At 32.1% G+C, this 25,186-nt stretch overlaps 1 protein-coding gene and 1 long non-coding RNA gene across 4 annotated transcripts in view; both read left to right on the plus strand.

Annotated features, from left to right (window-relative positions):
• The first annotated feature begins 3,879 nt into the window (after positions 1-3,879).
• The window catches only part of LOC143076337 (uncharacterized), a 52,139-nt gene continuing 30,832 nt past the window's right edge, over positions 3,880-25,186 (plus strand). For all 3 annotated transcript variants that reach the window (XM_076252062.1, XM_076252065.1, XM_076252063.1), the window contains exons 1-2: positions 3,880-3,955; positions 5,838-6,002. In XM_076252062.1, coding sequence (XP_076108177.1) covers positions 3,895-3,955; positions 5,838-6,002 — 226 coding nt within the window. In that variant the 5' untranslated portion in view covers positions 3,880-3,894. The remainder of the gene's footprint in view (positions 3,956-5,837; positions 6,003-25,186) is intronic.
• LOC143076341 (uncharacterized) lies at positions 9,104-13,565 on the plus strand. The gene is made up of 4 exons (XR_012978620.1): positions 9,104-9,293; positions 10,856-11,097; positions 12,800-13,095; positions 13,376-13,565. It is a non-coding gene; the product is annotated as an uncharacterized LOC143076341 (long non-coding RNA).

Raw genomic sequence — 25,186 nt, forward strand, 5'->3', positions numbered from 1 at the left:
TCAAATGTTGTTCACCCCTTATTAAGCGCATCTGTAATATTTCCCTTCAAACTTGTTAAACATGTTAGAAAGAAAAAGTAAAACCCATGAAAAAATACCAATCTTCTAATTTCTACTCTCAATAGAAAAGTCCTATTTTATTTTACTATAGTATAGTCAAATCTATACTATAGCCATCATCAACGATTTACAACGAGTTATTAGAAAACACTCAGACACATATAAACGTCACGGTAACATGAGGTCAAATATATAATACAATACATGCAAACAAAATGACAGAAGAACGATTAAGGTTTATGTACCCTTCTGTAGCCATTTTTGTACGAATTTTTCAAACTTCAATTGTATCAAAACTACAGATATAATGAATAATAGAGATAGGTTATTTAGTACATATTCCAAGGGAAACTTGATGCAATCTTTGCAATTTTTTAGCAACATAAAGACTTGATTTTTCTACCCTTTACACTACTATTCACCATGCTCAGTTGAAAGATCGACTCCACCATCTCATTAAACAGAGCTTTGTCTATTAAATGGAAGTCGTAGATACATGTTTCTTGTTTTGGGTTACAACAATTCATATTTTGTGAAGAACCACACTAAATCTAACAAAAAATATACTGAAAATGTTATCATCAAAATGCTGGACTTCTTTTTATCTACAATATATTTCTTGAGTTTGGAGGATTCATATTTCAACAGGCAATCGGTATTGCAATGGGTACTAATTGTGCACCCCTACTAGCAGATTTGTTTTTGTACTCTTATGAAGCTGAATTCATTCAAACCTTCTAAAAGACAAACAGAAAAAGCACCTTGCGAAATTCTTTGATTTCACTTTCCAATATATTGACGATATCCCATCACTGAATAACCCATATTCAGACAGACAGACATACTATTTTATATTAGTGTCACATACCAATACTGAACAATATCCTTAATCATAATATAAGTATAAAAATACAAATAAGAATTTAAATCGAGGTTGAAATATCGGTATCCAGCCATGACTGACTTATAAGACACTTTTGCTTTAAAACTTATTCTAACATTCATTTACAAATGAATAAATAAAACTTTTACAGTACTTTAATAAAACAAAACATTTTGTTATACACAATATTTTCTGCGGTTAAACATAAAATATAAAGATTTTGCTTAAAAGGGTTGTATACAGTCATGTGACATCAGCAAGATAAAATTGTTGTCATGATTAAAATCGTAAAAATTTTGGTTAATTGCACTAGTCTTGCTTTCAAAAATAGATCATATTGCAGATCTGAATAAAATTCAAAATGCATTAAAAAATAATTTTCTTTTACACAATCAACTATACAATATTTAGGGACGAAATCAAGAGTTCAATGAAGGATAAAAAACTTAATTCACATAGTTTTTTGACTGACCCCCCTTCCCCCGCTCTTAACTTTATTTGGGAAAAATTGATTGACCCATATGGATATATGTAAAAATAAATGTCGGATAACCAAATCTTGCAGCAGTTCACCCCACCCCCCCCCCCCCCCCCAAACTATTTGAATTAACTTTTTTTTTTTTTTTTATCTTACATTGATCTTTTGATGTCGTCCCTTACATTTTCTGTCATTAAGAAGAGTTTTTGGCTTGGCGTAACGACCTGTCTCTATAGCTAAAGGTAAAGACCCACTTCTAAAATTATATAAAATACGTCTATGTTGTCTATCATTTACATTTTTGAGATATGACCTTGTTTCTTATTCATTTTTATTGAGTCTATAAGTACGTAACTTAATTGCTACCATTTGGTTCATTTCGTTCTTGATACAATTTTTATGTCTGAGTTGTTGGAGTAAAAATGATAAAAAGAAAAACTATCAACAATAACAAAAGAGAAAAAAAGAAGGACAGAAAAGGAAACAAAATCAGCAGCAGTAAAATATCAATCTACTGAAATTCTAGTTATCAGTATATTCTAGCGTAATTTATTGGAGCTTGGCTTTCTAATTTTCATACACACATACTTCATTCTATTTCAAAAATGCAAATGCCGTCCAGTGGTATTTTTTTGATACATTGTACATATTCAAGACGAGAAAAAATTAACATTGACTAAATAATAATACACTGTATAACAATTCACAAATATAACATTTGTTTCCTTTTCCTGTTCTGGTAATTCAAGATATAATTTGGTTGAAATGCACTAGAAATTACCAATTATGGAGAGCTAACTGAGTAATTTGCTATATAGTTATCAAAAGTACCAGGATTATAATTTTATACGCCAGACGCGCGTTTCGTCTACATAAGACTCATCAGTGACGCTCAGATCAAAATAGTTAAAAAGCCAAATAAATACAAAGTTGAAGAGCATTACTCATTCTAACCAAAAGTTATCTGGAGATTACACGAATTACCAGACACACAGAAACAAAAGAACTACCATTCCTTCCTCAAGATGAACTTAACTTCAAATTTGATGGTTAAGTCGGTTGGGTTTTTTTTCCGGTCATGTTTTGAAATTCTTCTAAATTGCCTGATGTTTACAAAAACTGGCACTTAAATATATATAACACAGTTCATACAGATTCTAAAGATGAATAAAACAAATCTTTGTTTTTGGAAAACTTCATGGATTTTTCAATTTCAAACAATATTCTCAAGCTTAAACCTATCAACAAGTTTCGTTTTACCTTATTCTAATTGTGAAACTTCCAAAAAGTATTTTTCGGAAAAAAAGAAGCAATACAATATTCAAATTCAACATGCGTCAACTTACTCAAGTTATCACATCGGTGAAATATAATTGTATTTAATACAATTAAAACATGTGTTACGTAGTCAAAACAAGAAGATGCAATATTCTGACATATTGCATAACAGCGGTTTTCATTAAATAACGATAATTTCAGATATATATATGAGAAGGTATTAGACAGCCTATAACCTTCTAGAAGATAAAATCAACAACTCATATTACTTCATTTAATTTACTGATTATCGTGTATAACATATTAAAGAAATATACATACAAGTTGTTGTGTTAATTTAATTTTGATACAATCATAAATCTTTAAGTGTAATTATTGTCAATTTTTTAATATATTTTGTGTATAAACAACACAACCTGTTTCGCCAATTCTTTTAAAACCTTTTTTTTTCAAATTGGAAGGACAATGTAAAATTGACTTCAGTTGACAGATACGTACCCGAACGTCAATATAATTGATCAATGTACGTGTCCACACGTGGGTTTATTAAGAGTACATAAGCAACTTTGCATCACATAACACTTTAAGGTGGTATGGGAGTCTAAAATAAAAATGATAAAATTTGTTCATACTTTGCCAAAACGTAGTATCTATTGATATATGTTCAAAAATGTAATAAAATTGATAGGTCACCGCGCATTTGTTCAAGCAACAGGACGTGACAAAATGACACATTTTGTATGGATTATACAGGAAAAAACACCATTTTGTGATTAGAAACTAAACAAAATGATATAATTGTTAAATAAATGAGGAAAAGATAGCTTTCAGACAATGCTTTGAGAATATCAAAAGAAAAAATAGGGTCACCGTGCGTTTTTTCCGGCAAAAATACAAAATAGGAAAATTCCATGTAGAATCCTTCAGAAAATGCACTTTTTTAGAGTTACCTCCCCTGAAAATGCCAATTTAATTTTTTTATAAAAACAACCAAACATAATCAACACTTGTAAAAATATTAAAATTTATAAGTTATATTCTTATAAATTGGTTCTTTAAAATGATAGTTCGCATTAAATATCTGTATTCCTGCATCAAATTTTGCTAACTTGATAGAAAATCTTGACCTTAGTTTCTCTGTTTTTTACAATCCAAGATGGCGGAAGACACCCATACCAACTTAACAGCCGGAATTATGGAGGCACGACCGGGAGTTTTCCTTTTGTTGCTTGTGACAGTCCTACAGGCAGTAGCTGGTAAGTTGAAATTTAAAGATGTTACGTAAATATTATCTGTATGTAGACATTTGAAATGTTTGTTAAAGTTACTTCCTTTTTAAAATTAAATACTTTTGAAAATTTGTGCATTTGCAATCAATGATCATTTTAATTAAAAAAATAAAATAAATTTTTAAAAGTGAATCATTTAACTCAAATTAGAATAGAGAATGTATGCAATATGAACATCGGTTATGTATGAATAAAGATTTTGAATCTTCCTTATAAACATTGCCAGAACGGCTTCGAGTAGGATTTCGTCTTTGGGAACGATTCACAATGCGGGGTACTAGCTCTTTATTCACACACAAGTCGGCAGTTCAATACAATGAATATAAACATATTGGTAAGTCCAAATTCATTTTAAAAAGTCCAAATATAAAATAGCAGTGTTACAACTTAGTTATTTTAAGCCGAAAACAATTTACATTTGTATATGATTGCTATGGAAAATCCGAACGCAGTTCATGTGCTCTCGTTGGCATATCCAAACGGAGTCAATGAATACAAATTTATTTTCTTTAAATACCAAATAGCGTTTCCTACAACAAAGTTTGTAATGGTCATTTCGTCAACATAAATTAGATAACAGATTGATTACGTTTATCCAAGAGAAATTGTTTCCACGCTTGTGTGTCGAATTAAAAATAATTGAAATAGAAATATTGAATAACCGTAAAATTTAGGTTAATTCTTGACCATATAAATATTGACAAATATAAATTTATAATCTAACATGTTTCAGGTGTAAACAAGTATTTCTGACATTTTAATTAATCAAGAATTTCGAGATAACTACTATTGATTAGATTAAATATGCCTGGTTCATACGAAATGCACCCGTTAATAAGCTGTAATAGAAATCGACATAATTAAATAGTTTTGAATATTGAATTTAGTACAAAATAATATGTGAAAACTATTCCTTTTTCCAAGAAAAATCGTCCCGAATTTAAAAAAAGACAACAGCATTGAATACAAGGTCCAACAACAATTATTAAAAAATGTTCACGATCGCCGAGATCGTCTGTTTCTTGTGTAAAAAGTTCTGTGGTTGGTGTGTCTTTGCTGTTGTAATGCCATTTGCTTTCGGTTGTTTTCAATATCCCGGAAAGTATTTAACAATCCAAAATTATCACTCTGTATTTGTTTTATTTCTTGCTCTAACCCATCTATTTCAGCGTACTTTACATTACTTTCAATAAAATTTAAGTGTGTTTGATCTTCCCAATAGTTTTTCATACGATTAGAATTATTAAGTTCAAATTTTAAACTCTCCAGTTCATTTTGAATCTGCTGATTTCGGCATGGAGAATGTTCCGAAGATAAAAATAGTTCTTGATTTTGTTCCTGTAAGCTGGAAGTAAATTTGTCTTTGTCCGAAGCATAAGCTTTGTAATGATTTGTATATTTATGCTGCTGCAGCTCATTCGTAATTTGTTTAACTTCCAAGTCTTGCATGTCTGAATCCTTTTTCTTGTCTGTAATCAGTTGTTTTAGGTTGATATTTTCTTGTTTGAACCTTTGAATTTCCAAGGTCTGGTAAAATTTCGAAGGATAAACGTTTCTAAGCTCATTGTTACTAATTTCGTTGAAAGGTAAAACTGACACAAACATGTTTTCTCTCTTTTAATGCGCATAAATTGACAACTATAGTTCACCATACGGCCTTTCACAATTAGTAAAACCCATACCGCATAATCAGCTATAAGAGGCTCCTGAAATGACAAATGTAAAACAATTCAAACGAGAAAAGTAACGGGCTGATGTTGATTTCACCAGTAATAAAAACTAACTTAACCAGTATTTTGCTTAAGTTATATAAAGAAAAATACTTCAAGAAATGGAAAATATTTTTCAGCTTCAAGTAAATGGAAATGCTATCATTACACATTCGCAGACAAAATGGCAATGATAGTGTTTGGACAAACAACGATATGTGAAAAACACGGACGGAAGTTCACGAAAGGCATAAATAATAACTATCCTGGCTGTGGAACTTGCTGGTGCTGTCAGAAGCCAAAAGGTTACATATTAGTTATTTTTCAAACAATAAAGACAAATTTTAAATCACTTGGGAAATTATCAATTTAATTTCGTCTAAGGAAACTTGTGGTATTTTATTTACATCCGTTGTCCTCAGGACAAATATGTTAATTTATGTTTGGTGATCTGTTATATTACCTCTCAGTTTTGTAAGCATCCTACTGAGCACCGTCGTCTTTGTTTGGTTGCTTATTTTATTATTTTAAAAAACGGTATTATATGGTGTTTTTTTTCATTTGAATTTTCATATATTAGCCAACACTGAGAGCTATTATATTAGTCTTGATCAACTCCTGCTACAATGATTTTATATTATTCTAAACTATAATTCAAATATATACGTTCTGATATTAGTGTTGCCAATTCAGTAAATAGTTAATCGATCTTCATTTAGTTAGGAACTAACCATCTTTTTTTAGGAGAGGGAGGAATGCAATGGTTTTTGTAACATATTTTTTAAAATGTTCATCAAATCAATGTTGTGTTCATTTAATAACTAGGTTGTCAATACAAGCAACCCACTGCTTTACTTTCCTTCCGAAACAAAGATTTCATGTAAATCTAACAAACTTTCAGAATGGTTTGATGATTTTATATTTGATTTTAATTTAAATGAATTGTTGTGTTGCCACTCTTCCCCCTCACAAAAGATGAAAGGTCGATATCTTATACTGCTAAAATAAAAATCTACTACGCATGTTGTGTCTTTGTTTATAATAAGTTGAAGTATATTATGGAACGTTGTACAAAACATTTCATTATACTAGTACATTATCCTTGTCAACCTTTTAAAAATAGTCAGATTTTGCCTTTTATAAAGCAATCTCAAACTGCTCGAGGATACTTATTAATCTCAAACTGCTCGAGGATACTTATTAATCTCAAATTGCTCGAGGATTCTTATTAATCACAATTATAGCTTAAACATATTTATTTATAGTGGATTATGAAACAAGCTTTGCAACTTATTGTAATCCTTTTCCACTTTGTGGGTGTGAGTGCTGCCTTGTAGCGGCATTAGCCTGCTCTTTTTCGAAATCTACAAGGTGGTGTCCGTTGCTAGGAAGTGAATAAACACAGACGGAACAAACACGGTTCAATTTTATACTCCATAGTTATCTTGAGAGTCAGTTTCTTTCACATCGCTGCATAATGTCATTTGTGTATTAAATGAGGCAAAACAAACAGAACTGTCTTTCACGATTTAAAGGGTAATTTGTATTGATATCGGTCATTATGGAATCTATTAAAGATACACTTACTTTAGATAATGGATCTTGTAACAACACTCGACTAACATTGTCGGCATAAAGTGTTAACTTTGACCGTCCGTTTTTCCGTCCGTCCGTTTGTCCCATTTCCGTTTGTTTGAAGCTTGAACGAGGACATTCGTATCCTCAGACACATTCATCTTTTTTTATTATTATTATTTTGGACTGTACGGCGGAATTGTATGTTTTTTTTTATTTAATGCCCTGTATGGTTCATTACTGGATGGGAGTTAAATTCGTATTGCCTAGCTTGAAGATTTATTTTTAGCTTTTTTATTGAATTTTGTCATCCTATTTTGTATGTTTATATTTCTGAAATGTCGAAAGAAAATCCAAACGCCAAATATGTATAGATACAAACAACTCTCAGATTATGGCATCACTGTAGATAATCCTGAAAGAATTAGTATCAAGTTCAAAGTAATGGCTAGTAATGATGCCCATATCGCTTTGATGTCTACCAATAATGAGAAGAAGCCTTTGTATGAGTTAGTATCAGGTGATTCAGGAAACTTAAAGTCAGTAATCCGTGACAAGAGGCCAGGCCGAAGATTGGCAAAACATTAAGGAAAAATGCATCGTCATAATAAATCACAAGAATTTAAGGTTATAAAGGAATTAAAGAAAAATCCGAGTAGAGGACGGACGCAGAAAAAAAAATTATGCAATGGACTGATACTTCAAATCCATTAAAAATCAAAGACATCGGAATATCAACTGGCTTTGGATCAACTGAAAAATTGTAATTTCCGTGTTAAGGTATCTGCTTTCTGTTTTATATTTGTCAAAATATAATTTCTCTTAAGGAAATGCGATTACGTTTGTTTCAGGTGAGTTTCTTGATAACAAATCTCCTTCAAACCCAATTTGACACTTTCAGGAGGGTCCGGATTGGGTTAGCAGAGTAGAGAATAATGGGGAAAATGTGCGGAATAAATGGCAAAATAAATAAAGAATACAGTCAAATAGGGCCAAAAAAAAAATAATAGAAAATAAAGGTGTGCTAAAATATAAAGAATAGGGAAGATTGGGGAGAAAATTAAAAAAGAATACAGTAAAATGACCTAAAGAATTAAAGAAAAGAAACTGAAATGACGGACCCCAATTGAAACCCTCATTTAGTTGTTACGATATACAGGAGCTTGATTTTCTTATTTCGCTTTCCTCGATGAAGGTTTGATGTGTATCAGGCGCGGTATTTGTTTTATGTGTAGAGGTTTGAAGACTGGAATGTCTTTTGTATTGAAGGGGATCATGCTGTTTTCTTTTTTTCTTCGACTAGTGCGATTTGGATGTCTCATATGCCTCTTTTTCTACTGACGTAAAATACATGTATATCTTAATAATTGATTGGTTGTAAAATTAAGGAGGAATTGTTTTAAGAATATGTGGTTTCGCTGTAAAACATCTCTTCGTCCTTTTTTTAATACATTGAACTATGCAAATTTCTTTTTCCTTCCACATTATTATTTCTTTATGGCGTCTATTATAAATAGTGAAAAAAACTATTTTTTACTCCCTACTATATTTATTAGTAGTAAGTTGTGCATGACATCGCTTAATAAAACTCTTGACTCTATTTATTTATTTACATTTCTTGATGATATAGCCTGCAATATTATCAAAGCCATAAACTTGAGACTACACAGAGTCAGGGATAATTTTTAACATATATTAAATGTAGACCATCGCATTAGTTGAAATGACGTAGATGATAAGAACTAGAAGTTACCTAGCGATCTTCATTAATAACCAAAACCTTTACCATATACTAGTAGTTAGCTATTCAAGCAAGTTCGATGGCCCTCTTCTTCATCTGTAAGTGGTGTTTCAATTTAATTTCTAAATGTTAATAACAATTTCTCGCTATGGTGGTTTGTTTGTCTATACAGGCACACCAAGTGATTGCAAGGGAAAATGTCACATACATGGTACATGCGACAGAGGAAGATGTAAATGTAAAACAGGACACACAGAAGATGGCATCAATGTTTGTTCCAGTAAGTACCGTTTACAAAAATAAAAAAGGCATCATGCTATGTATATTTCAGCTAGAGATATTGTGAATTTGAAAAATAAAAACTTTTCCACATCTGAGGATGAATTTCATTAAATTGGACCAAAGAAGATACTGTGGTGTATTTAAGGAGGCTCGAGGGTATAAAAATTTCAGAAAAAAAATAAACATTTGTTTTTCATTTCAAATTTATTTGTTACCTTTTGTAGTTGTTACTTTATCAAATGGTACAAAAATCATTCAAAACAAACAATTCGTGTTGACCCCAGATGACTTTTAAAATGTATACATAGTTGAAAAAATACCAAATTATCTCCCTTTGGTGGAAAAATGCCATTTTTTTGCTTTAAAATTGAAATATCTTTTTTAACTCATCGGTGACCTATATTTTTTAATATAATTTCCGTAGTGGCTGTACTTAAACTAAGTTATTGTAAAGTTTGAGCGATTTCTGTAATAAATGTTATTTTTTTATTTTGATATTACTTTTATTTCTTCTATTACTTCAACAGAAAAAACCCACCTTTACAAAAATGTATGCTTCTTTCGAAGGCAGATTGTAAGCGTAAATAAACGGTGACCCCACTTTTTTATTTTATTTTTCTATTAACTATAAGATAAAGTTCATTTATAGAAAAATATAGAGAAATCCTATATAAATGATTTAGACCCGCGAACCCCCTTAATGCAGCATCTTTCATTTTGTATTTGACTTAAATCAAAGGTTACAAGATTTAAAAACAAAATATCTGATCTGGTTAGATGGCTAATAAAAGACCGAACAGTTAAGTTTCAACACACCTTCGGGTTATGGTTCTATTCTTCGCATTGATAACATAACGTGACTGTAATACCATTGCTTTTACTGTTGTTTTTTTTGTGTATTCAAAAGTTAAATCATTAACCCATTGTTGTTACTTTTGTCACTTCCTCGGAAGTGTTTTTTGTCATTAGAGTTACCACACATGGTTGGAAAACATCTAAGCGTTTACGCCATCGTTTAAACTTGACACACCGCCAGTCTATCACCTGAGGTTTGGATTTTATTTGTTTTGTGTCGTTATTCATGGCAACAATGGTCAGCTTATTTCCACGTGTCGTTCCATTTAGTTCTATATCGAACTAAAAGATTAAGTGTTTGTTTTGTACTAGATACCTTATAATTCTTGGTTAAGAACAGATCATTTGACGGCGTTGAAAATTAAGCATTATGCGTTGCTGAGTATAAGAAAGAAAGATAATTGTCTTGATTTTGGTGCACGATTTTATATCTTTATCACAGTTATAATTGAGGAAAGTTAAACGAGATGGAAATACAAACCATAGTCATATACTTTCATAGTTATACTATATTATTTATGGATAATAAATTTTAGTAGAGAATTTGCATACACATGTAGCAAAGGTTACAAAATCTCGTTTAAGTTTAGTTTAGTTATTAATTAGTCAAGTTTTTCAACGTCATTCTAACAGCGGTATGATAATTTGCAGATATGTTGTTTCTTTCAATGAACTTAATATGTTATGTACATTCTCTATCACCAGAAAGCTGTACATGTTCAGCGAGCGGCGATCCACATTACAGAACTTTCGACGGACAAGTATTACATTTCATGGGAACATGTAAATATACTTTGTCTCAATATATTAATCCAAGCAGTAGATGCAGATTTCATGTTCAAGTCAAGAATGAAAACAGAGGAAATACACAAGTCTCATTTACAAGGTCTGTTCATGTAGTCGTTAGAAAGACGAAGATTGACTTGTTAAAGAATAACGTTGTCAAGGTAATATCTTAATTCAATATTGATATAATAAGCTAATAGGCCAAAAGATAAAAAGGGATATTCAAACTCAGGAATCGAAAATAAACTTACAAAAAAAAAAAAAAAACGATCAAGAGACAAGAGAGTCTTTAATTAAGATTATAGAAAAAAGATAAGAAATTAGTAAAGAGGGTGGTAAAGGTTTTTTTTCGTGCAACGTGTTTTGCCATTTTTATTTCACTTGCAGCCGTGAAAAGAGTTCGTTATTCATCGTGTTTCGTGAAATCGGTAAAAAGTTCAAGGTGCAAGAATTTTTTAATTGTTCGTTCATCGTGAAATGGTAATTTTATTTCGCGTTCTTATGTGCAGATACCCCCCTCTTTACGCCCCTTAGTAAATACACACTCTTATAAAAAGAGGCGGAAGATACGAAAGAAACAGTGAAGATAACTGACAACATCATAAAAAATGTATAAAAGTGTTGATCGTGCAAACATTTTCAGAATGGAGCACTTCAACGCTTCCTACAAAATGTGCGTCTGTAAATACTTTTACACCCCAATAGGGTGGATGGAATTAAAATATATCTACCATATAAAACTAGATATTTCAGTATCATATATTCAGGTATTATGTGAGACTAAAAACTACATAGATTACATGGGACGGGAACAGCGCAGTCACTATATCGGTACCGAGTCAATTCAGCCGGAATTTAATTGGCTTGTGTGGAAATTGTAATGGCATTAAAGATGATTTTAGAACAAAAGATGGTTTGGACGTGCGCACAAAACCGGACAAGTTTACGCTTATTGGTGAAAGTTACCTGATTCAAGAAGGCACTAGCAAAAAGATAGTGTATAGCACACGTGCAGTTATACAGAAAAGAGATTTAGAGTATTGTCAATATCTATATCAAACACATAAAAAATAATTCAGAACTTTTTAAAATACAATAGCACGAAACAATACTGAATATCTATACAGAATGATACGGCCAAACCGCTCTAAACCAAAATAAAGAATTTTGGAAAAAAGTTTTATTTTTGGCCTTTATAAGTGCTTTGTAGTTGAATTTTTTCACAATGATGAAAGAATGAGCAAAATCAAAAAAAAAAAAAATACATGATCTCAAAACTTGATTAAAGTAGTGGAAACTGGCTTTTTTTAATATTCTCTTATTCTGTTTTTGCGTTTTTTTTTCTTTTTCTGTTCTTTTTTGCCATATTGTTTGGTCATTTAGGTTATACCATTGGGTATTGTATAAATAGTTAATAGAACATGGGAAATTTTGATATATTGATAGGATTAAATGTATCGTTATAACATATATGATTACTGAACGCTATTTGGCATACATGTGAGAGGTTCAATTAATCGTTTTATACATAAAAAAATGCCAAGTCATGAATATGACCGTTTTTTTCCATTCGTTTATATATTTGAGATTTTAATTTTTCCATTTGATGATGCTCTTTTCGTTTTGAATTTCCTTGGAGGTAGGTATTTTTGTTATTATTTCTTTTTTATTGATGTGTTTTCATTAATTTTTATTTATTTCGTCATTAACTTTAAAAACTGTTATTAGTTCGTGTCTCAAGATGTGTTGCCATTAAGCAAACAAATAACAGAAATTTTCCTAAACAAACAAGTGCCTGCGTAACTAAATCATGATCAAAATTATAAATCGTATGTCTACATGATTTTTCTAAACTCAATTCAGGTGTGGCGTGACAACCCCGCCGGATCCGTGTACGTCAGCACTGAGAAACAAAGTGAATAGAAACTCCGCCTGCGGGCAGTTAAATCCAGCTAACCCAAGCAGCCCGCTCAAAGACTGCTCACAAGTAGACACGGCATTAGTTCAAGATATATATAACACTTGTGTATATGACTACTGTGCATACAGTGACCACCCAGATATATGAAATACAATTGTTTGCGAAGCTGTTGAAGGCCTAGAAGAAAGATATGAAAACATGGGTGTTAGTATATCATGGAGAACAAAACAATTTTGTCGTAAGTGTGCTGTTCCAAATTCATATCTAGTGTAAACGATAAATCACCCTTTTAGGAGTTACTTTTTAAGAATCCTAATGTTGATTTCGTCACTGTGATTATGTCAAAATATGAATAATTTTCAAACAATAAATTTTGTTAACGATGTTTTAATCGATTATCGAAAGTGGAAATATGTCATTTGTACCCCAGCTCCGTTTGTTTTTGCATGCAATCTATAAGTATTGAAATGGCATGCATTATATCTGCAATTACAACTACATTTATTATTTTTGAACAGCTTTTATATGTGAAGGCAATATGGAATACAGTAGTGCTGTAAGTGGATGTCCAGCCACATGCGTTGATATACATGCCCCCAAAACATGCAAACTACCCCATCAGAAGGATGTCAGTGTAAAAAAGGATTTGTACTAAGTGACATCAAATGTATACCGATAGCTCAGTGTGGTTGCAATCTATCTTCCGGTGAATACTATCCAGTAAGTTATTGAATTTTAAAACTCATAAAGGTATCAAGCTGATTAATCTGGAAAGACAGACGCGCGATTCATACTTATCAGACTCATCACTGGCACTGAAACAAAAACCTATTGTGTCAGAAGTTCGGAATCATAGGTTTTTTTCCTAAGTTGCTGGGTAAAATATTGTGCCCTATAACACCCATTTCTCTTTTCATATAAGACTTCAATAGCACATAAAAGGTCATTAACCAAACTTTAAGCCGATTCTAGATTTCTTTTCTATCGATTTGAGACCCAAATAAAACTAATGTAAATATAATGTAAAAGTCTGAGTCAGCATTAAGCTTTTCCCGCCATAACAAAAATAAATATCTCGAAAAGGAGCTCATAGCCTATCAATATTGTTAACTTATTTTGTTCCTTAACTTATGTTCTTTCGATTAATAGTATTAATATTAAATTCAACATTTTATTAATTTCACTTAAATTCTCCCTCGCCCTGCTCGTCCGAATTTAAAGCATTTAATCTCTAAATTCAATAGGCTATAAAAAAGACAAACACAGATATAGGATTAGTTGCTCGCAGTAACATATTATTTTTTCTTGCGATACAATATTTTATTTTACTTTATTGTACATATTTCTTCGATTGAAACAATATATAAACACATGACCTATAACATTGTTCCTCTTTCGCATCGTTTCTTTCCCTCCCGGCTAATATCTCCAACGCCTGTACGTACAATAAACATAGCAGCCACTGCACATATACCTATGTGACCAATAATAGGTTGAATAATTTCTCAAACTGTTTTCATTGATTCGTTTTAAAATCTCTCCAAGTTGAACTCTTGGTACTGTCCGATTTATCTCACATAAAACGGGCTACTTTTTATATCTACACCTGCATATTGTGGCATCAGGGAAATTATTCTCACAGACATAAGGTCTCCAATATGGTACTAAAACTCTGATCGTTTTATAGTAAATGCGACCTGCTGATAAAATAAAAGCAAAACTGTGGTATTTTATGAAAAAACCTATAAAATTGATGATGATTACAAGTCTCATCTTCAAATCAAATGTATACATATATTGAATTATGTGCAAAAGTTAATGTCTTCATATTTAATCTTTTGTTTTCTATATATTAATTTATCTATACAACATCCAATGGTGCACTGTGCAACCAATCACATCGCTCCAAGAGACAACATCCCATGGTGCACTGTGCAACCAATCACATCGCTCCCAGCGACAACATCCCATGGTGCACTGTGCAACCAATCACATCGCTCCCAGCGACAACATTCCATGGTGCACTGTGCAACCAATCACATCGCTCCCAGTGACAACATCCCATGGTGCACTGTGCAACCAATCACATCGCTCCCAGCGACAACATCTAATGGTGCACTGTGCAACCAATCACATCGCTCCCAGCGACAACATCCCATGGTGCATTGTGCAACCAATCACATCGCTCCCAGCGACCTAATGAATAATGTCCATACATTACAACAGTTTAAACTCAACTGTTACTCAATTCACCCTGAGTGAATTATTGTCGCACTGCGCGACCCAAAACATCGCTCTCAGCGATCTAATAAAATAAATTTCATACATACCATTTCAAACTCATCTGTAACTCATATCACTCTTCGTGACAAAATCATCTCGCTGCGAGAAGATTAATACATTTCATATGAAATAAACATTAACTAAAATCAACTAACAGTACCCACACGTGACTGTTAATATACTGTTTTGCAAAAATACTGTTGTCATGTGATCCAGCCACAAAAAAGTTTTTGTATTTTTTATATTCTCTTAAATCCTTTACAAAATTTTGATAAGTGTCAGTAAAACGATCTACAATCATAGGCCAAAAAATGGACTTCCATTTTTGTTACTACTAAAACACCTTTGGCTTTGCATATCTGCATATGATTAATTGTCCGAGAAATTAAATTAACAAGAGGAACTACCCAATTATTAAATTTTGACCAATCATATGCAAATGCGTCTACACCTGGTGTACCTGGAGTAAAAAATTTTGAAAAGAATACAGATAATCTCTTATTTCTGTCATCTGCAAAAGTATCACAAGTAAATGGATGGACCCCATAAAGCATTAAAAATTTTTGAAAATATTTTGTGAAACACCCCAGTCATCGAAATCAAATATTTTACTAAGCGCATCTGCGCAAGTATTTTCATTCCTAGGTATCCATTCTACCTCTAATACTATATTATTGTTTAAACATATGTTGTTTACATGTCTCAAATCTAGTACAAGTCTTACGAATTCTTTACCTGAACTTTGTACTGAAACAGTAATCAGATTTACTACAAAAGGTGGACACTGTAATATTTAGTGAGCATTTCATCTACCAACTTTTAAATAAAAATTGCATGCTTAAAAGCTGATTTGTTTATCATATTAATGAACTGAACATGGTTCACATGGTTCGGTATTGAATGGAATTATATAACCAAATTCTGTAGTATTTTAAAATAAAATCATAAACCTGTAAAAAGGTTTTTAAAGAACACAAATATATTGATATTCGCTTTTAACTTAATAATATTATCTCCAGGCATGATTTTAGAATGTAAATAAAGTCAACATTATGCTCAACTCCGTTCATGTGCATTCATATAAACATGCTCCTCTTTCGCATCGTTTCTTTTCCCCCGGCTAATACCTCTAACGCCTGTACGTACAATAAACATAGCATCAACTGCACATATACCTATGTGACCAACTTCAATTCGACGTAACTGTGAGCACCTTCGATACTAATACATTTAAATCCCAAACTTTATATAGTACCTTTAAACCCCACCTATAAAAACCGCCAAAAACTTTCCTCGTGCCTCCTGCACCTAACTTCAAACTTATAAATAGTACATACTGTTACAAAACCAGTATCCGAACTAGTTATACTAGTTCCCATCTATAAATAATTCTACAAATAGCAAACGGGAAAAACCCTATTTCAAACGAAATAAAATACATCTATGTACATCCTTAAGTTATTGAATAATTTAACATTACAAAATAAGATATGTATTCATATTATTGCAATGAAAAGATTTGTTACTCTCATTTCGGTTTTTGAAGGCGACCTTATATGCATCCTATATTTTTTTTATGGATGTACACCGTTTAGTTTTCTACTCGTAACAACGATTGTGTCGAATTGAGAACGATATATCCAAATTGAGATTCGAAACTCATTTGATACTTCCATATTCAGCTATAAAATACAATATTGTCTTTTTGCAATTAGATTGATACAGAAATTACATCCAGAGATTGTGGGACGGTGTTCAGATGCGTTGCCGCAAGTGACGCAAACATGCAAGTCATTAGACGTAAAAAATGTAACAGGAATGCACAATGTAATTAGTATTTTTATGTACATATAGGAAGATATGGTATGAGTGCCAATGAAACAACTCTCCATCCAAGTCACAATTTATAACAGTAAACCATTATAGGTCAAGGTATGGTTTTCAACATGGAGCCTTTGCAAGCTATAAAGGGTCCCAAAACATTACTAGTGTAACACCATTCAAACCTGGAAAACAACGGTCTAATCTATATTCATACAGTAAATATTTCGTGATGTAAACAAACACTTCCATTCTCAATTTTAAACTGTATATGAGTTCAGACATGTTGGATTGAGACGTACGTACACATAGTGTGTAAAGTGGGTAAATGTGTGTTTTTTTTAACAAAAAATACATCATAAGTGTTTCATTTACTATTTATCTTGATGGTAACATGTTTAATCGTTCTAGAAATGGAAATCTAGAATAATGTTCAAATGCTCCTACTTGAAGAGGTCACACAGAAATAAAGCACCACCGTACTTCATTTCCATCATGAATACAAAGAATAAAAATTTACAATGTATATTTCATGTATTTAATAGGTGTACTCATATTATATTCACATTTTTTTTTATCATTTCTAAAAGATCGTTTTAAAGCTTACAGATTGTATATTTCGTTGTTTATTAAATACATTGGATAAGTCCCCGAGTTTAACATCAGCTCAGTAGTCAGTAATTTAGTGCTGGCATGATTTATAACAAACCTTTTAAAAATTGTTTACCTCCAATGGGGACTGAGGAATATAGATATGGTCACTAAGTTCCTCTTCCGACCGGAAGTAAAACTCTTGCTTCAAGTACGCAGCCACCTCCGATCAGAATGGGACGTGAAGAGAGAATGTCACGTTCACTACACGTTACGAACCCTTGCAACAGTACTTTGCAGTATTGTAATGATCTACAAACTGCACCCCCTCTTTTTATTACAAGAGGTTGTGCAAGTTATTAAATTTGCACATTACTTATACCATAGTAACGTATGTTACAGTTAATGGTATAGATCAATTACCTAAATATTTGGTATATGAGATTGGTAAATGTAAGCACATGTGGAGGAGTCAACATACAATTTTGTGTACGAAGTAGCATATCCAACTATCTCCGTCATCACGTGACTTTTACACTTAAGTTGTATATCATTAATGGCCGATAGATTATCAATGAAAGTGAACGGGGTACATAGATAAAACGGTCATAACGTTTTTGTTATAATGTATATTTTACCTCCCAACCCCGCGTTTTACAGTTAATAAATTTTTACAATTAAATATGTTTTAAGTTTTAATTCAGAAATATGATTTCGTGCTTCGAAATAAGTTTGAAAATTTAGGTGACAATAGCAACACAGCCTCCGTTGACATCATAGTTAAAACTCGATAAAATTGCAATGGGACCTTTTTGTTAAATCAATTTTCTCAACTAATTTATTAATACTTATATCCCCCAACCCCCAAAAAGATCGACAACATATTCATTTAAATGAAATCGCAAACCATATCAGTTCAGGTATTAAACTTTTTGCTTCAAAATTTGGTTGAAAAGTTCATATTTTGGCAGTCTTCAGCAATATTTTCAAAATGGCGGTCACTGTTGAAGGTTCACAACGACACGACATGCCGGTATTCATTTAGTTATAAATCAAAAAGTAATATTTCAAATATGTATCAAAGTGTGTCTTTTTGTACTTAAGAAATTTCTTTTTTCACATGTTCTTTAATATATTTATTAGAAACAGTCTCTCACACTAAAAATAAAGATATACATGCACCGACCATGCAGTTTACATGAACATTGAAAGCTTTGGGCGACAAGGGAGTATATATTTTTGAAGATTTGTACGATGAAAATAGAAAAATTGTTAGATGCATGTCTTTTCAATAATTGTCTTACCTTAATGCAGCATAGAATTAAACATTGTTTCCCTCTGTTAAAGTAGATACATGCTATTTGTTTTGATAACATATCGAAGTTACATATAACAAAATGGCGACCAAATAATTTTCAGACGTAGACGATGTTCGACACTTATTTTGCACATGCAAATAATTCAATAATATTTAACTGTTTGTATTGCAATTCAATATGACACGTTATTGTAACTCGTATGATAATTAAGGATAAGGCTAGATTGTGGAGATATTAATTAAGTCATCAACGTGATCAAATAAAACTGAGACTACTATATGTGTTATAGTAGTCTCAGAATAAAACAAACATGGCAACGTGGCCTAATCACGATGTAAGTTTTAACAAGACCTAATATATATATTAGTATTATACGGTTGTTTATGAAATCATTTTATGATAATATTTTCTATTAACGAAAGGAAACCACGGATGGATGGTAACAAAGATGAAATATCAATATATATATATTTTTTGAAAACATTCATGGGTAACCAGTACATTTTACATAATCCTAATTAAACCAGTCACATACAGAGTTATCGAACCTAATTATGACTGGAATAGTTGCATATGGACGTCTGGGTTTAGAGGATTTCTTTCGTTTAAACACATGACAGCTGTTTCAGAGGTTATACGTCGAATGGACTTCGTCTGGTCTTACCTTTTTAGCATGCCAACATTTAATTTTGTTTCAAATTGTTATCTTATCGGTCAATGTTTACAAACTCCTGATGTACAAAATTCTATAGAGGATGTGTATTCGAAAGTTGACTTTACGCATGTGCGTACTTGGATGAAAATAGAAGGAAACTTTCAGAGGCTCGATATGGGTAAATTTATCCTGATTCTATATTTGGTAACAGTTTTCAATGAAATAAAGTTTATTTCAGATTTATTTAACGGAAGCTGAATAATATTGATAGTACAAAGAAGTAACATGTTGTTGGGATGAAAATACGAGATTCTAATCGTTACCTAAGAGATGGCGAATTTCGCGCCACTCTTAGCTTTAACTATGGGGACACCATAGGGATAGCTAAATTTTTGGAAATCGCTGTAGCTACATAGCATCGTCATATAAAAACAAGAGCGTTTGTCTTATTCTGGGTTCTGGGATTCGACGGTCAAAGAGGAAAGGACATACGTAAAAACATACAGATATTCACAAAAAGAAAAGGTACAGAGAAAATTTATTTTATTTAATATAAAAGCAAGATACATACATATTTTATAGCTTATTTAAGCTTTAAAATTACTTTACTGAGGTGATTCTCACAATTTGTTGCAAATATTAAGGAGAAACAAGCTATTCAGGACGAAATATTTATAATTTCAACATTAAAGTGAGTTCTAGTCGGACATAATTCCGAAAAGAGAACAATTGCGTATATCCAAATACGGGGTTAATCCCGATAAATTGATTTGGTATAAGGCTCGAAAATTTGGTATAAGGCTCGAATATCTGGTACAAGGATCGAATATTTGATACAAGGCAGAGTAACCCGTTTGAAAAGATTGGTTTATGAAGTTGAAGTAAAGAAAAAGACAACTAAAGAACAAATTAACTTTATTGTAACTCTTGGAAATCCTGTCATAAAAAATAGCATTAGAAGTTCAATAAATCATTTATTGTATACATGTATTACATTATTCCTCGATTTGATTAACGTATATTTTCCCCATCCCATGAACAAAAACCTCATTTTTATTAGTAGAGTTAAATGTGTCACGTACACGCTTCCCAAACCAGTGACAGTACTTTGAGGGTTCCATACGAGGGGCGTGTTTCAAGGCAACAATTCTGTCAATATCCAATATACCCTCGTTTTCAGTGGCAGTCTTAATTTCCCAACCTTCATCCCGAACGTCCTCTTTGCAGGACCTACCCATTGGATTGATCTCGTCCTGTAAATGCATGAAATATTTTTCACTGCACGTTAAGCAATCAAAAAACAATCATTCAACATTGTCCGTTTACAAATCTAAAAATTGTAAAGAGCCTAAGGTTTCAATACCACCAAGCAAAGTTGAACTTAGATGAATTTGGCTATGTAATAGGTGCTTTTGGTCATATAACAAATGTATAAGTCTTCAAATATTTCGGTTCTTACACATCCTTGGTTTTCAAATATTTGACTTTGAACGTTACGGATGAAGGTAATCCAGAAAAGCGCTTTATTTTTTTTTGGGGGGGGGGGTGCTCTTTTAGTAGAATATTTGGGTTAACATTTAATTTTTCTATTTTTTTACCGATTATGTATTTCGTCACGGTCATATAAATCATTCATAAAATGTTCTTGACTGTAAAAACAAAGGTAGCATGAAATGAAGTGGAAAAGATTATGAGTCCCTGTACTCGGTTCTAAAGACCGTTTTAAAAAGGACACAGTGATTTCTTATATATCTTTTAAATACTGCAATGTTATGGCAAAAAGTTTTCAGAGTAGTTCAGAATAGGGATTACCATTAAAATAGTAATACGTTTTTGTGACTTATTAAGATATATAATGTTGTCCTTTGCAAATTTATATACAGTTACAAACTCTAGAATAAGTAGGTTTTTAAGCCCAATATTGTCTTTTTTCTAATCACATTTTCATTAAAAAGAAAGAAACCGGAGCATTTGTTGAAAAACCCGGATATTATTAACATGTTAAATGTTGCTCTCGAAAAAAAACCACGGAAAATATAAAACACTGAATTGTAAATAAACTACAAGGAAATTGTGCGTCGTTCGTGCTCAAAACATATAGCATTCAGAATTTGATAAACAGTCACGAATAAAACTATAATACTCGCGAAATAGCAGTAAATAAATCTGATTGCATGTATTACCAATGTTATTTCAACTGATCGGGCGGAGCTTACGTTTTAATTTGCATGAGGACAGTCTATTTGAAGATGTGTGTGATAAAGATGAGTGCCGTTATAATTATTACTGATTTCTAATCAACTATCAGTGTCATCAAAAGAATTTACAAAACAATGACGGGACACTTCATTGATGAGTTTATCCTTAAACACCTACCTATAGATGGACTGGTTTATTGTGAGCGAATCGGTTAAACTCCGCCCAATCAAGTGAAATAAATCGAGTAATAATATCACTTGAATAAGTCCGTTTAAATTTGATTGGTAACTCAATATCAAAAGTGATAATCTTTGCTGCATATTTATCGATTCTTTTGGCATTTTTTCTAAACTTCTCTGAGCGAGATAATTAATTTGTTCCAGTGAGGGTTATAGCCAGTAAAAAATAAATCTAGGTTGATACGCGAGGAATTTATTCGCATATCAATATTAAAACCAAATTTACATAAAAGTTCTATAGCCTGCTTTTCTCATTGACGAGATCCAGTTTTCAGTTTTCAAGGGAGGTAATGTTTTGTCACTAGATTACCCACTGAAAATAATAATAAGCAAGACAATATGTACAAATAAGTATTCTAATATGACGTGCTTCTTTAGCTTTGTAAAAAAAAACCTTGCTCTATTATCCAATAAAATTAGTTTGAACATGCGTACATTGACTACGGCAGAAAAATGAATTTTATCAAATTGGTATGCATTTAATGTATTTCAGTAACTTAAAACACTTTCAAACACTAAAATGATACACATTTTGTTACTAATACTTTTACAATGACAACAATGTGTTACATTTCGAAATTGACATATTTGACCTAGATACCGCAACGTTCATGTTGGCTGTTCTAACTTCAAAACCCCTCCCTGTGAAAAACACGTTTCATCTATCCTGTTAAAAAGGCATGTTTTAATAATTTCATTGAAACATTGATTGATTGATTGTTGGTTGCTTAACGTCCAGTGGCAAATATTTCATGCATATTCAGGACGAGAACAAGTTCACAATAAATACAATAGGTAGGTTGATATGATAAAGGCCATCCGGGATGATGGTCGGGGAAATTTGGACTACCACTGGAAAATGAGGGTATTTTGGATAGGGACAGAAATTTTGCCTTGCAACAGGCCACCTACGGACCCCTCAAAAGAGTTGTTGCAAGGGTTCTTAACGTGCAAAGAGCGTGGCACTCTCTTTACACGAGGCATCGGATTTAACGTCCCCCTTCTGACCGGACGTGACTGCGAACTTGATACATCCCGCACAGCCAAACGGACGCCCCACTTCGGCAAGCGTTTTACTGCCGGTCGGGAGAAGACCAAGTGACCATATTTCTATACCCCAGTCACCCTTTGGGATTCATTGAAACATATGATCTGACTATAAATATAAAATAAAGTATAGCTAATTATAACTGTTGTACTGAAATGACAAAATTGTTTCATATTTATGATAAAATTGATTGACCCTAGCAGGGAATCGAACCCCATTCTCCTATATAAAAAATAGGCGTAATTACCAATATACCACCAAGGTTTCCAATCCATTTTACAAATGTAACAAGATTGTCACTCAGTTTTAATTTAATCATCATGTAATACAGCGCTTTAAATCGTCAGATGCACAAACGCGTGCCGTTTCATCAACTTTACAGGGTGGAGCTACCGCAAGTATAGTCCAAATAATTATGACGTCTGGTAAGGCTACTTTAATTTTTTTCTTGGACGCCACAGGGCTATTTTTTTGTTGGACGCAACAAGGCTATTTTAATTTTTTTTCTGGGACGCCGTCGAAAAATTAAATAGCGTTGCCAGACGTCGTTATTATTTGGACTACCGCAAGTATAAATGAATCTCGGTCAAAGGGCCCCTCCTGCCAAGTCTCGAATGTCAGCACAACTTTACCAAGGAATCCTCTATCAGATATGAACATATTTACCAATGCTACCATAACCGGAGGAACATTTACGATTAATTTAGTAAATAAAGACCTACCCGATTCTCCTTGTGCGTCCACCGCTATTGAGAACTGACTTGAAAATGTGCGTGTCAGAAATTGACTTCAACGGAAAAGACGGTTGAATTATAACTTTTCTGTTATATTGTGACACAAATATTGTTTTAGTTAATACATTTGTTTATTTCTGTTTCAATTTTGAATTTTAGAAATACAACTTTGCGAAATTAAACTGGTTTGAACTAGTTGGATAAAAATCGACAGGGAGGTTGATGGAAGAGCCTAAACAAATACTGTAAACTTATACACAGCGAACATAGAAATTACCGTAAATGACCTAATCAGTATCGAAATAATTGATTATCGCTCTTGCAAAAATAATCACGAATATAATGCCTACCCATATTAAAACTACAATAAAGTATAGCTGGTATCAATTATTTCTTAAATAAAGTACAATTCTTAAATAGGTACTTGAGTTTGAATTACGATTTTTACCCATGTCTGTGTTGTTGGGGTAAAAAGCATGATACATGTAAAAAGGGAAACTATCAACAATAACAAAAAAAAAAAAAAGGAAACAAAATCAGCAGCAGTAAAAGATCAATCAAATGAAATTCTAGTCATGAATACATACTAGCGTAATACATTGGAGCATGGCTATCTAATTTTCATAAAAACATACTGCATTCTTTTTCAAAATGTAAATGCCGACTAGTGGTATTTTTTAAATACATTGTACATATTCAAGACGAGAAAAATTAACATTGAATAAATAATAATGCAATGTATAATAGTGCACAAATATAACATTCATTTCTTTTTTCTGTTCTGGTAATTCAAGAAATAATTTGGTTGAAATGCACTAGAAATTACCAATTGAGGGGAGCTAACTCCGTAATTTGCTATCATTCTAACCAAAAGTTATCTGGAGATTACTCAAATTACCAGACACACAGAAACGAAAGAGCTACAATTCCTACCTCAAGATGAATGTAACTTCAAATTGGATGGTTAAATCGTTGGGGTTTTTTCCCGGTCAAATTTGAAATTCTTCTAAATTGCCTGACGTTTACAAAGACTGGCACTTAAATATATATAACACTGTTTACACAGATTATAAAGATGAATAAAACAAATCTTCGTTTTTGGAAAACTGCATGGATTTTTCAATTTCAAACAATATTCTCAAGCTTAAACCTTTTCGTTTTGCCTTATTCTACATGTGTAACTTCCAAAAATTATTTTTCGAATAAAAAAAAGCAATACACTATTCAAATTCAACATGCGTCGGTGTAAGTTATCACATCGGTGAAATATAATCGTATTTAATTCAATTAAAACATGTGTTACGTAGCCATAACAAGGAGATGCAATATTCGGAAAAAATGATAATTTCAGATATATAAGCAAGTATTAGACATGTAATTACAATGTTTAAATTAATATTTACGGATGGACAATAGTATCATTTTGATATAGATAGCCTA

This window comes from Mytilus galloprovincialis, chromosome 5 (genome assembly GCF_965363235.1).
Source record: "Mytilus galloprovincialis chromosome 5, xbMytGall1.hap1.1, whole genome shotgun sequence".
NCBI classification, from domain to species: domain Eukaryota; kingdom Metazoa; phylum Mollusca; class Bivalvia; order Mytilida; family Mytilidae; genus Mytilus; species Mytilus galloprovincialis.